We start from the raw sequence: 14,751 nt of genomic DNA, 5'->3' as shown, positions 1-14,751 counted from the left end.
TGTAATTCATTTCAGATCATTTGGACATGAATTACTACCATTGCTACTAGCTACTTTTTAAAAATTGTATTTGGAAACTGTTCTCTAAGTACTCCTTTCCATAACTATTTCAACCTTTGTACCACCTAGAAATTGGATATATTCACTCTATTGCTTCCATTAAGTCACTGTGAGAAATAGTGCATAGTGTCTGATTTAGGATAGCTTTCAAGAATCCCAACAGATGTCCTTCTCCTAAAGCAACAGCAAACTTCTGAAAATGTCATTATTCATCTCCAATGTTGCTCTTTTACTAATTTCCCTATGTTCTGTATTTCCTTTGCTAGTCCTGTGTCATCTGGGACTATGTATAAAGTCCTTCTACAGTCAACCTGTACTGTATCTGATGCTTCTTTTTTTACCCACTGGATCAGTCACCCTGTCAATAAAATAAATTAGTTTGGTTAATATAATTTGTTCTTGACAAGTCTATGGTGGTTATTTCTTGTTTATTATCCTCCAGGTGCTTACTAACTCTTTTATAAGTTCAGTATCTTTGGATACTGAGGTTAGACTGCCTCCTTTATAATCCCTTTCACCTTTGTCTATGATTCCACCTTCAACCCTCCTTCATTGGGAAGAGTTGACATTTGTCCTTCTTGCTCTTCCACATCCTCCTACATCCTCCACATGTTCCCCAAAATACAACTAATACCTCAGAGATTGTTCTGGCCACAGTGAATTTCCAACTGGAACAGCTATTTTAAAGATACATTCCTGCTAAAATGGAACACCTTGTTAGATTCCAAAAAATGTTTCTCCACCCAAAGTTAGAGACAAACCCTCCAGCTATGAGCAAGTGTCTCTAAAGATATAGATCTAACAATATTGGTGTAAATGTTATGCCCTCATTAGTATCTACCTGACTACTAAACAATCAAACATAGAAACCTTTCCTTTAGCCAGGTAGAATATTGCAGATGAAATAAGGCTTCTCATCATTGAAAACAAAATGCAAAGACAACATGCATTTGGAAGTCTTCCACACTCCTTAGAGACAGGAACATGGAGAACAGCAGCAATCAGTATGTTTTGCTCCAAGTTAGTTGTTGACTAGAAATCTAGCCTAATCTCTTGTTATGCCCAGGTAGAATATCCAATTTCTTTAACTTCTATGTGGGGTTCAAAAAAGGCACCAGCCGTTCTGACTCAGCATTAAATAAGACTCAATTTCTCCTTGGCGATGGGTATCAGATATCATAGCACATTCTTCCTATCTATCACACAATTGCCAAGACATTTCAAGTTCATCAGAATGTGTTGCATCACACCATTTATTACAGTTTATTACCCCTTTAGAAGAAATAAATGCATTAGCTGTGAAGGGGGGGCTGAGAAAAATGCAAGATAAAAACATTCTGTTTAATCCTATCCTACCTAAGCTCAATAATTCAATAGCTTAAAGAAAACATTTATAAAGAAAGAGGAGATTGTGCCCATTACTGTGGCAGCTATATATTTTAAGTCAGACTTAAAATGATAGACTTTATGACAGACTGCAGCTGGGGAACAAAATTATTCAAATACGGAAAAAAAACCATTAATTCAGTGTATAGAGTTATTTCTCTTGACCGGACAAAAGTTTCTAGCAAGTTTGCTTGTTTTGATGTAACCTATCCAAATCATTGGGTTTACAAGGGCATTACCTGCTCTGCAGTAATATTCCCTTGTTCTGCTGCCCTCTAGGCCATCAGAAATTGCAAAGACAAATGAGAGAAAAACCCTGAATATTAGCTACAGCAGAAGAATTACAGGCCTTGTGGTTTTAATCATGTTAGCTGTCAACACAGCAAATGACCATGCTTTGGTACTTGGGAGAAGATCACAGATTTCTGTTCCTTATTTTCTAACACAAGTGCTTTAAAGCTTTTCTTGAGCTGTACAGAGCACATTGTTGATACCAATTTCCACACTGGATACATTTAGAAGAAAGGTGCTTGTGATTGTTACGCCAACCTCCTCATTAAAGCTCTCTTATGGACTTGCTGGCTCAAACTAAGCAAACAAGCACAGAAATTTTAAGTGGACTTTATTTCTAAAACAGTTTGAAGAAATTAAAAAGCATCCTAGGGAAAGTCTGAACCAAACTTCCTTTGAGCTTTAGAGTAATTGTGTAACCCACCCAAAATCTGTGCTTTGGATGCAATTAAAGTGTAAATAGTATATAATGTTCCATCTCCTTTCAGCTGTTCCTGCAATTTGTCACTGCATTTAGCAAATATCAAAGATCTTTCCTCTAACAAGTTTCTCCATCCTCCCAGTTAATTTCCAGTTTCCACCCATGCATCCAGAAATAAAGATGGTAGTGTGCTGGACTTAGGAGATGCTATCCATTTGCAGCAGCAGAATGAGCTGCTGTGCTGAATTTAGCATTTGCTGCTACAGAGAGAAACTGGTTAGAATGGCTATGTTCTTCTGTGAACACAAATAGCTGAAATAAATACCATGGGAATGCTATGAATGACATTCTCTGCCAATTCTCCTTTGAATAAATATTCAAGTTACATAGAAACTTCATTTAAAGCTATCTGAAATCTCTGGACTAGACTGCAACAAAAATTAAAGTAACCATAAGTAATCTGCTGTGAAAACACAGCCCAGCAGTGCTTTTAGTGTTGATTACATCCAGCTAGAAATCTTACTCTGAGTTTGTACTCTTATTATAACATGAATCATGGAGTATTTAATATAAAATCAGAACAATTGCAAACACAGCCATCAAAGTCTGTTTCTCTGATGTTTAAGAACGTGAGCTTCCATTAATGATGCCTGATTTTCCCAGGGCAGTAGTAACAGTACAACTTAAAAGAATGAATACAGTTACTAGTCTAACCCAGAATGAAGATCTTGGCATTTAGCAGAAAAGTACCTATGGATCTACAATTCTTACTGAAATATAGTTAATGCTCATAGATTAATAAGGAAAAAAAAAAAGGACAGGATATTACACTCCACATAAAAAAAAGATGGGGAAACCATTCTTATGCAACTGTGTATTTTTTAAAATGCAGAATGAAACAGAATCTTCCTTTAGGTCACTGAGATGTGAGGGAATGCTGGAAAAAAGGGTGCAGCAACAAGAGGCATGGGTCCAAGTCCAGTGCTCACTATGTAAATGGGAAGTTTTCATTAGTTTTAGTAGGACTTAGATCTGCCTTTCCTGTGGTCATTTTGAAAAGCAAAGCTGAGGGGTCTGGGGAGGGTTACTGGCAAGCAGAACTTAGGGCAGAACAGCAGCCACCCACGGCGAGAGCTGAGGCAGAGGATGCTGGCTGTGAGACCTGGAGTCATTTCCAGGCTTTTGTGCATGCCTCTTTCATCCCTTGGTTAAGAACACAACCGGCAAGTCATACACTGATGATGGAACCATAAAGGTGAAGTTTTCTCAGTTTTCAAAAGCAATGTTTCCAGCTTCCACTGGACACATCAATATTAATCCTACTTGAAAGGGTAAAATGAAAGACTTGTGCTGTGCAGAAGCAAGAGAAGTTGGCAAAGCCCACAGCCAGCAGGAAGTCTATTCAAAAGACTAATTAGAGCCAAAGAAACCCTCTAGCCCATCAGAGCCTTCCTTAAAGAATATTTTGAGTAGTTTAGCAGAATTGCTAATGATTTAGTGCATGAGCTACAGAACTACTGCGATTAGTAGGTTAGTGCTCTCATACTGACCGTGAATTGTTGTGAAGCTGATTTACATACAGCTTTATAAGAGAATGCTCATCAGCCACAGGACTGGCTGCATTTATACCCCCAAGTAACCTGAATGATTCAAACAATGAAACCTTGTTAATACCTCAAAAAGAATACACAGAGAACAGAGTGTTCAGAGAGGGTTCGTAACAATAAATCCAATTAATTTAGAAGAATACTGACTTGGCTGTTTGTTTCATCAATAAAAAGATGAAAATTAAATTTGTAAAAGGTAAAAAAAAAATACTGAGAATAAGCTGTCAAACTCCTAAAATCCTGCTATGTCAGTGAAACAAAAGTTACAAAACTTCTAATATACAATCAATGTAATTGATACAGGGTACAGTTAATTCTAAAAGAGCCAGAATGACTCCTGCATCATGGAAAATTTTAACTGTACAGGGATGTCACACTTCCCACTTATAAGGAAGTCTGGGTACCTATGCTTGAGGGGGGTGGTACTATCACATGCCTTCAGGGGATTCTCATCAAGGAGTGTTTCCTAGGAAAAAAACAAGGAATTCTAACAGCTCAGGAAGCATGTATGTTTAAATCTGATAGATAAAGACAGTCAGCTACTAATGAAGACAAAGGTAAAATAAACAGGTGTGTTTTACAGGCAAAGAAAGACAAGCAGCACAGTAGACACTGCTGTGAGTGTTTACTGCAAGACCCTGGCCTAAAGAGCAAAGTGTGTTTTTGTTGATTGAGCACAGGGACATCTAGGGAATAAACAGAAGCATCAGCAACACTCTTAAAGAGTGCTGCTTTTAGTGACCTCTCCTGGAGAGGCTACAAATACAATGCCTTGCACATAAACCCCATATATTCCAGCAACAGAAATGAATCTGCGTTTGCAGTCTCTGTACAGGCAGCAGATCTGGCCTTGGGGGCTGCTTTGGGACTGGCTTTCAAAAAGCATCTCAGTCACACCCACTAGCACTGAGATAACACTGAGAATTTACAGTTACAGATCATGGTAACAAAATTCATAAATCAAAGAGGTAGTAAACCATCTTTACTCTGACTTTGCAGTGTACACTGCAGGTTTGGTTTCAGTTTTGGTGTTAAAATATGTAGTTGTGCATACCCAGAGACTGTGTTTAGTCATTTGGGAATGCTGAAGCACTGACACACACAGCAGGAGTCAAGCAATAAAATGCACCCAAGGAAGACACACTGCTCATCTTCCCTAAGAGAGCAGGAAGATACCTTCTTCCTGCCACCTCCTTACCTATGTACCTTTGTAGGCTTACATAGATGTGGTCAGATAGCTAGCAAATGCTACACACATATTTTGGCTGGATGAGCCAAAATAATGAGTCAAAATGTACGGTCAGCTGCAAGCACCTCTTCTTTGGGATTTATGTTTCTGATGAGACTTCCCTTGCTTGTTTACTGAAGGATCAGCTACCATATTCCAAAACTACTCCTTCTCCCTTGTTGATTTTAATGAAAATCAGAATGGTTTAACAGAAGAAAGGATGTCTTGCTATGTCTTGGAAGTATGAAGACATCTTCTCTTTGTTCATCTATATCTTGCAGTACGATACAGGCATTCCCAGTAGGCAATAGCATGTCCCAGTTCCTATTCCCATAGTGCTCTAACAAAATAGCTTCTCACCAGTTGCCCATTTTAGGTCCCTCTGGGAGGACGCCTGGGGTTGCATGTGAGCACATTTTAGTGGGTCAGAATGGTTCAAATGAGAGCTGAAATTCAGTGCCCTGCTGTGGGGAGCTTGGGGTGCCTTAACTCCAGCTCTCCATTCAGATGTCTGGGTGTCAGTCCAAATTAACCAAGGCATTTCTCTGCTCACATCTCTTGATTCTACTGTGTCAGGGGGGGTTGGGTTTTTTTTACCCCTGTGAGGGAACTGAAAATTGAAACTTCCACCACTATCATATAATGATTTCATATAAATAAGGATAAGAACTCACCTTCTGTTTGCAAAGGGACTTCCTGAGGGAACAGAATGGGAGAAGAGTGTGTCATTCATGCTGGTTACAGGTCGGGGGGGCCTGAAAGGCAAAATATCCAGCTGCATTAATTTTGTACCAAATCCCCCTCCATCAGCAGTATTTATGTATAACAGAATGAGCTTGTTTGAAGTGACATTGCAACTGGCATCTTCTGCTCTACATAGTAATAGTTTCAAATTATAGATGTTGCAAATTCTAAGAAATTGATAAAAATACACTGGTACTTAGGCCTGGAGGGAAATAATGCCTTTGGTGTGATCTGAGGTGAGTTTTAAGCAATCTGCTTGACTATTTTCCCCCTGCTTTGGTAAAACAGCCACAGTGCCACTGTTCCCTTCCAGAGGCAACAGTCCAGGGTGCAGTCTCTGCTTTCAACCAGCCAGGATGAGCACTGGCAGGCAGTTTTCTGTGGCAGCATGGAGGTCTGCAGAATGGAACTGGCAATAAATGATGCATCTTTTCATGAATTATTCTTGGTACTAAGCTCCATGCTGCCACATCCACATAGTGACCACAGTGTACCCAAGCTCTCAGCATCCCATAAAATATGCACAGAATTTTAAACTGGTTTGATGGCAAAGATTTTTAACCAGTGTATCAAATCCCCAAGTCAAAATTTAAAGAAAGTATTTAGTTCAAGAGGACCCATTAGTAATGATGATTTTATTATTACATTCTTTATTTCCGGCTTTTACAAGAAATGAAACAGGAAGGAATTTTCTTCTGCTTTCTTTTACTATCTACTCTTAAAAACAATCTGTGTATAATTTTCTCCTTCTGTATCCATTAAGGACAAATTTCCCCTTCTTAGCAGACTTCTTATGGAACACTGGGCAAAAGATCTATCTGCTCAGGAACAACTAAAAGGTATGTTATTAAAATCACAGGGCTTTCAATCAGATACGAGCAGAATCTGAAGCAGCTTATAATTCAGACCTCAATTTGGTTAGTATTCCCTTTAGTTTCTGTGGAAGATCTATCTTGGTTTTCGAATTCTGCAGATGTGCAATCTGAAATATGGTAGCCAGCAAAATATTCACTGGGCTACAACTGTGCAAGACAATTGGTCAACCAAAGCATTTCCAAGACAGCTCTGCACAACTGAACTGAACTATTACTATATATTTTGTCCTGTAACTTGTTATAAAGAGGCAAAAAATATGACATTTGAAAAATTCAAAATAATTTCTCAGCACGGTAATGCCACACTGATTTTAAGAACTTTGAAAGAGACAGGATGTGGAGTGTTATTTATTTATTTATATGAAAATACAATTTTAACCAAACCCTGCATCTGCAGAAACACATGAAAATGTCCAGTTCTGATCAGTCATGAATTTGAGAAGCAGTCTTTTGTCTTCCAGGTACTCATAGAGAAGTGGTTGATTTTTTTTTTGTAATACCAAGATTATAAAAATTTTTCCAAGTTTTTCCTCCAACAAGTGTACTGAAGAAGAAAAATACTCACCAAGTATCTCTTTTGCAGGCAGAATAAAATGGAAAAGAGATAATTAATTAAATTTTCAGTTTAATACTTATATGGTCTAAGTAATACATTGGACATACTCATTCTTATGACCCTGATTCTACAAAAAACATGAGAGCCTCTATGCATAAAAGGTCATTGATCTGTCTACAAAAGCAAAGTTACTCTTGTGTACAGATGTGTTTAAACTCCAAGACTTTCCTGATTAGCATTACTTCGTCAATTCTCATAATGAAAACAATTCTATGAAACTAATCCAGAGCTTTCCCAAGGTAAGTTTCTTAAAGGCTGATGCCCACTGTCATGGTCCTCAGGTTCCACCTGAATGTCAAATGGATGTTCAACACATAGAATTGTGTGATGTGGTAAGAAAAGAACAAGAGATTTTATTGCAAAGCAAAGGAAAATTCAGCTATTGACTATAGATTATATCTTTCTGAGGTTATTTTAAACTGAAAGAGAGTGATTAGGCTTTCTGATAAAAGTGAGCTATTGATACTGAATTAACTGTCCTCAAGGAGACAGAAAACAGTTACTGCTATTGAAATATGCTATGTAATAAAAGCATGCTATGGTGCAATGTATATCCACAGTAATAAAACAAATTAAATAGGAAGAATTTTCCGAAATGCTCCAGGCTGCTCTTATCTGTTTACACTGATGTAAAAAATAATGCTCCCACAGGCTTAAGATGGAAATTAAGTCAGGCCAGTAGAGAATGTATTTGAAAAATACCTCCATGGCCATGCCATTTGTCACCTCTGTAGTCTGGACTTTGTTTCACGTTGCTATTCTTATGTACAGAGAGGAAAAATGACCCCTCCATCAGTGGGAGAAGCTCTACCATCAGGTTTATGACACCTTGTAACTACTTCTTTAGATGGGGCTTTAGATGTATTTCTTGCATAATTCAAAATTTTGCATGGAACCAGTAAAACAAAAAAAAAAAATTCAGTCTTTTTGTCTGGTGCCAGTCAAAGGTGGAAGAAAAATCAAAAGGAAAGTCTCTGTAGTAATGCAGGGAGCACCTGTCCTCATTTAAGCTAGAAGCTAAGAAAAGGATACTGTTTTGTTGCCAAAATTCTTCCATCCAATGAAAATATAAACACCCTTTTTGCCTGGATTCCTGCCCAGAGCTGTTTCTCCCAACTTTCATTATGTTTAAAAATAAAAATCGCATTAGCAAGAAGATATTCTTGACAAGGCTCGGTAGCATACCTTTCCCCTCAGTTAATTTGTGTCAATTATGCTGTAGATCATGATACCTCTACAACTTACAGGTTTCTCACTCATGCATCGTTATAGCCATTATATATTGCCAAGTTATATTACCATCAATCTATGAATAAAAAGAAACTGTCATAAAACAGAATAGATGGTGGTTTCTTCTCACATCCCATCACTCTAAATTGTCTGTATATTTAGGAATAAGGGAGGTGTTAATTTCACAGCAAAAATTTGGATCAGTTCCTATTTAATTATGATACCTTCCCCTTGTCTTGCCTAGATGCACTTAATCTATTCACAGTAGCCCAGTTTCACTACCTTTTATATTTTGTCATATACCCAGGCCTTCAAGATCTCCCAGCCAACACAGAACAGAGGCTTCTCTTTCAAGCCCCCTCTCTCTCTCTATTTCCCTTTAGGATGGCCAAAATCTACCCTGTGAAATTATCACTGACTTGCCAGCAGGGCCAGGCACAGCAGTGAGGGAGCTCAGCAGATCCAGCTCCGGATCATTTCTGCCAAAGAACAACATCCTCCCAGTACTCTTCCATAAAGAGGTGCAGGGGTTTTAACTGACAAGCGTGACAAGGGTTTGGCACTATGTATCTGTCAGAGGCACTATGTATCTGTCTGTCTCTGAAGACTAGAGCACTCTCTTACACCTTGAAGAAGTTCTGCTATAAACACATAAGGAGGACCATCAGCATAATTCATCCTTAAAATGTCAGGCAGGTTGGGTGAAATTTCCAGGTGTTGCACAGCCCACAATGGCTGGTGTGCACTTGCCCTTAAAGATGCTACATACAAATATTCAGGATGAACAAAGGTAAATATGTATAATAATTCAGACCAGAACAGTTCCAGCAGCCACTAACATAGACATGCAGCATGTAAATAAAATTCCAATAGCTGCTGCCTGAAATGCTTCAGTCAGGAGCCCTGGGAACATGGTTAAGAAAGATCTTAAGAAATTTACCAGATAAATACAGTATTTTTGGAATATTTTTCGAAATTAATTTCTTTGTACCTTTCTTCCAACCAATGTCTTAATTTTTCCTTGATTTTAGGGGAAACTTAATTCTTTTTTCCCATTTTTTTTAAGGACCCAGGAAGCAAAGGTAAGCCAAATTGATGAATGAGAAAATCTGAGTGTCAGCCACTATGGGTAGTGGACATGCTTTAGAAAAAAAGTCATCCAAAGTAGTACTTTCCCAACCCTGCACAAACACATTTTTTTCTGCTTTGGGTTTCTTGACTCCTGCAGAAAAAAAGTAGTGACATGCTACTATACCAAAAAAATCATCTTGCCTTCTCAACATACAAAAAATAAGGATAATAGACTCTTTTCAAGTGCCTTAACAGTTGAAGGCACACTTTTTATGCAGACTGACACAATTCTTCAAGGCTGGGTGAAGCCACAGCTCCACTAAAGTCAGTGAGAACTTTTGACACTTTTTTATACAAAATTGGTCTGATTTCACTTTTCTCTGGTGCCTTGTGTCAAGATACACCTGTGATACACTGAAGTTAGGAGTCTCTAGATGACAGAACTGATGTTCTCAGCATCAATACATCCCAAAGTGCTGAAACTCCATGAAACTGCATGGACATCTCTTGAGGAGAATGGGGACATTCCGAAGTTGTGTCCCAGTATTTGATTGTACGTTTATATTCCATTGATTTTTCAAGTCAAGTCACACCAGAAGAACACTTTTACACTAAATATCCCTACCAGCAAATTTGCACTTGTGATGCATTGAGCTGGACAAGCCACATCTGCCTCCTGCTTTGTTCAGAGCTGTAGTATCTACACTTGGTGCAACCAACTCCTACAACAAAGCTTACTTCCTCTACAGCACACAGATACTTACACAATATGAGCCAGGTTTAGAGGTTTTTCAGGCTGGTCAGGGAACATTGGGTGCAAAGGTTCACGGCTGGAAGCACAGCTTAAAGACTTGCTAAGTGCATTAGTTAGCTTCTTAGCAGGTGATTTCTGGGAGGAACAAGGAAGGTAGAGGTAATCTGGACAAGTAAGGTGCATACTGTTTCTGCTATAGGAAGCACAAAACAACACGAAGCTCTAACAGCTCAGCTACCTATGGACTGATATCCCCCTTGCCCCCCTCCCACGTAGAGAGTCTGGTAAGGCAAAGAGAGCTCTGTCTGGGGAAGGATTACTGTTATCTTCAGCAGCCTTTAGAGCAGGGTGGGGGTGTATCTATAGGGACAGTTGCCACGGCTTTTTGTTGCCATGCTGTGTTGAACGAACAGCACAGTTTGTGTCGCCTGGACTGGTGCTAGCTTGTACCTCACCAGCTTGGGAGTGCAAGGAGAACGAATCTGAGTGTGCTTGTCCCTATAGATACACTGTATGGGACACCATTTCCCTCCTGGATGTGGGCCAGGCACTGGGCTGCTTTGTTCTTCCCCCTCACTAGTATTTCCCTCCTCACTTCCAGTACCCTGTACTGTTTAGCTGCTATTACAAAGCTTCTCTTCCACCTCCTGTGGCCACTGACCACTGGAGAATGGAAATTTGAGACAGCGGCTTGCCAGGAATTGCCCCACTGTGGCAACAGCTCTTCAAAAGAGACTGATGTACTGTCACTGTCCCCAAAAGATGGGGAGGGTCTGTGCAAGAAGCTTAACTTTCATCAGTGTGTAAAAAAAAATCGGCATCTTCTGCCTTCTGTTTTGTTTGGAGACTATATAGTTGGGTAGTAAACTCAACTTCCCTTCTAAGGGATCTCTGAGATCTAGGGTGTCTTTTAGGCTGTGTGAGGGATTCTCAGGGAATTCAACTCAGCTCTCTGTGATTCAGTTCTCTGCCAGTAAAAGAGGGTTAGTGATCCTTACACTGTCTCCTCTCCCCAAAACACAGCTCTAGAGGCTGAAATTGAAAAATCTTTTTGGAATTTGACAGAAAGGGTTTTGTATTTGTGCATACACATCCTGCATTGACTTATGACTGTCACCAAGCCCATAATGAAATATTTCTGTTAGACAAATCCAACCCAAACATGTAAAGTTAAAGTTCTTTGTCTTTCATCATAAATGCTATTTATCTCTGAATTGAGAACAGTTGATTTCCATTGCATCCGTGAACACTTCCATGGATGTGGAGCTCGATACTGATGCATTATGGAGAATGCTAACGAGGTTTGAACAAATGCTAATGAATGCTACAGAAAGGCAATTCAAACTTGAAGCAAAACATTTGTTTCTAGCAAGGAAACATTTGAAAGCACTAGGCATGCGGTCACATTTTTGTCTTCCGCTGAGCAGAAATCTTAAGTTTTCCAATTACTTCCTACCTCTAATTACAGCTCCCTGGCTACAGCAAAAAATGGATTTTATAGCACGAATTGCTGTTAGGAAAGGAGTCTGAGCTACATAGTGGGCACTTTTCCTATTCAGATACTAAACTCTGGCCATTTTTGTCTATGCAACAAGCAGCAATTAGGACCCACAAAAACAATTACAGACCCAGGTCTGCTGGGTTTACAGTGCAGGGCTGTATGACTGGCATACTGAGCAAACCATGTCAAATTTAACCCTTGCCTGTTCTATCGACAGAAGACCAAACATTTAAAAAAATTAAACATCAGAACTTTGTTACAAAATAAACACAAAGAACTGCACAAATGCAAGCTTTTGCCATATGAATAATTTTCCTTTTCTTATCAATATATTTTTGAAATGTTTGAGATTAATTAGGTATTTTCTGCTGATCTCTGGATCTGAACCCCAAAGGGTTTTGATGCTCTGTAACCAAGGGGTTCTATTGGGGCTTTGCTCCAGTCCATGCAAAGCTGACTTTTCAAGTCTCATGCCCTTCAGGGAAGGTTAAGGTTCCAGCAGCTGTTGATACTTCTCTTTCGGCTGAGAAAAAACACTGCATTATTCTGATTAACAACGAGACTGAAGTGAGCTTTTCTCTGTAATAAACGCTACTGCGATCTAAGCCTGTGACCACGCTCAAATCTACAGTGCCAGGATCATCCCAAATGCTACGCATATGCTGCAGCTACTCAACTGAAAATATTGATGAATGAGCATTAAGTATTCATCGTTTCATTTACACATAGCCAAATAGAGCAAGCCAATGACGATTTTACCATGAGTCCTGTGGGAATGGGAGAAGCTGCCATGGGCCTGTGCCTTGCTGCCAGCCCCTCCTGCGCTGCCCTCACCGTGGCACACACCGTCAAAGGCGTCCCAGATCCTCACCCAGGAAAGAACATTCCCACCTCCACGCTTTCCTGATGCTCCCAAGGCCAGAGCCTTCCAGACAGGGTCACTAATCCAAAGTGCCAGCCCAGCTCCCAGCTCGCCTGAGCCAGACAGATGCCCAGAGCCGTGGCTGGGGGCTTCTCTGATGTCTGGAGGGCAAAGCAGTCTGCAGCAAGGCAGGAGCCTTCCCTTACCCATGACGTGTACTCTTTCATTTGGTGCTGGTTGCTGTGGGAACCGCTGGCATGGCCCCTCCAGAAGCAGTCCTGACAGAGCTGGTAATTGTGACACTGCTGGCAGCGGTAGCGAAACCCCATCATGCTCTCGCTGTGGCAGTAGGAACACTCGACAGGGTGGAAGACTGTGTGAGACAAAGAAATGTGAGCCAAAAACAAAGAAACACACAGAAAAGTTTATGACAAACCCCAAACTGAAGGGTGTTCCCTTCTTTGTTTAAAGCAATCTGCTGCATTGGATGCTGCTGACAGCTCTGATCTATGAAAATACAGCAACCTGTGCTAAGCAATGGGCAACACTTCCTACACTGGGCACCAAACCCTTCTTCACTTCTGAGCTGGTATCCGTACGTCCTGCTCACAGCAGCAAAAAATGTGTGTTCAGTGTCCAACAGAATACGTGACAGAATACAGAGGAGGGCCATGAAGGTGAGGGATCTCCTATGACAACAGACTGATAAAGTTGTTCAGTCTGGAGAACAGAAAGCTCCGTGAAGTCCTTAGAGCAGCCTTCCAGTACCTAAAGGATCTATAAGAGAGCTGGAGAGTGACTTCTGTCAAGGGCATTTAGGGGTAGGACAAGGGGGAATGGCTCACGGAGAAAAGGTGGGTTTAGATTAGGTATTAGCAAGAAAATGTTTACTGTGAGGATGGTGAAGCACTGAATTGGGTTGCCGGGAGAACTTGCGGATGACCCATCCTTGGAAGTGTTCAAGGCCAGGATGGATGGAGAATCTGAGAAACCTGGTCTAGGGGGGTCCTTGCCAGAGAGCTGGAATTGCACGATCTTTAAGGTCCCTTTCAACACAAATTATTCTATGATAGAGGAAATTTGTATATGGGAAAATCCACTGCGGCTGCATGACTGGGAGAAGCTTAATGTTTTGTTGTGCTTTAAGCATCTGAAGTGAGGCACCTCAGAGGAAAAGTCAAACTCAGCTGTGTGACTACTGAAATGATGAAAGTGTACTTAGGCATGTTATTATCTCTTAATTACTGCTGTCTCATCTGTACAAGTGGTGTCATTTAGGTACCTATATATGGAGTTGAACACTTAGCTTTGGATGCCCAGATGTGGAAACTTGGCCTTTGGAGGGACCTGTTCTCTGTTCAGAAGCAGATAGTGACAAGGAGGCAATTCACTGAGGACACTAAAGCATCAACTGATGTTTTGAAGCACCTTCCAGGCAATAGTGCTATTTCTGTTCCTCTTTCCTCACTACAGCATGTACCAAATTTACCACAGGGTACTGAACATCCCCTTGTTCTCAGGCACCCCCTGCCTTTCTGTCATAAGGCTCAGTCTGGGAAAATCTGGATCAGTGCTGAATGTGTCAGGGGTTTAATTCCTTGCCAGAATTTTTCAGCAGGAAGGGTTTCTGCTCTAGGCTAAGAAACACTGTGACACTGGTGAGGGACAGGGGTGGATGACAAGAGCTTGAGGAAGGTGGGATAGATAAGTTGCTCTGTAGCTAAAAAGGACTTGGGAACATCACCTTACCCCCCTTGATGCCTTTCAGTGGAAGAGGGATTTGTTTGGCAGAAGAACACACACAACTTTTCCTCCTTTTCCTTTTATCGCCAAAATTGGATGCATACTATCCATGGGGAACTTCCTTTTCAGAGGATATGGTCTGGCAGTGTAGACTTAGGAGTAGATCCTTCCTCAGAACCTTTTGGCAGGCGTTTTGCACTGCACTGGACATCTCCTGCCAGGAATACTGTATGAACGGAACTGCCAAGCTGTTCCCTCTCTGCTGCCATATGTCATAGCTAATAAAAGTTGTGGTCTTGATAGTTTACCAAATAAAAGTGTGTGAATGGATGAAGTCCTACTGCTCTTTGCTTATCCAGAGC

At 40.5% G+C, this 14,751-nt stretch overlaps 1 protein-coding gene across 8 annotated transcripts in view; it reads right to left on the bottom strand.

Annotated features, from left to right (window-relative positions):
• The window catches only part of DTNA (dystrobrevin alpha), a 94,282-nt gene that overhangs the window by 35,938 nt on the left and 43,593 nt on the right, over nt 1–14,751 (bottom strand). For 5 of the 8 annotated variants that reach the window (XM_062501459.1, XM_062501468.1, XM_062501476.1 and 2 more), the window contains exons 7-11: nt 12,853–13,019; nt 10,294–10,418; nt 7,178–7,186; nt 5,668–5,748; nt 3,709–3,798 (exon numbers count right to left, since the gene is read on the bottom strand). In XM_062501459.1, the coding sequence (XP_062357443.1) occupies nt 3,709–3,798; nt 5,668–5,748; nt 7,178–7,186; nt 10,294–10,418; nt 12,853–13,019 (472 nt within the window). The remainder of the gene's footprint in view (nt 1–3,708; nt 3,799–5,667; nt 5,749–7,177; nt 7,187–10,293; nt 10,419–12,852; nt 13,020–14,751) is intronic. The other 3 variants (XM_062501493.1, XM_062501511.1, XM_062501521.1) reach the window with 1 other exon arrangement.

Source organism: Cinclus cinclus, chromosome 1 (assembly GCF_963662255.1).
Source record: "Cinclus cinclus chromosome 1, bCinCin1.1, whole genome shotgun sequence".
Taxonomy (NCBI): domain Eukaryota; kingdom Metazoa; phylum Chordata; class Aves; order Passeriformes; family Cinclidae; genus Cinclus; species Cinclus cinclus.
The sequence above is the reverse complement of the archived record's forward strand: the minus strand, read 5'-3'. Positions and strand labels throughout refer to the sequence as shown.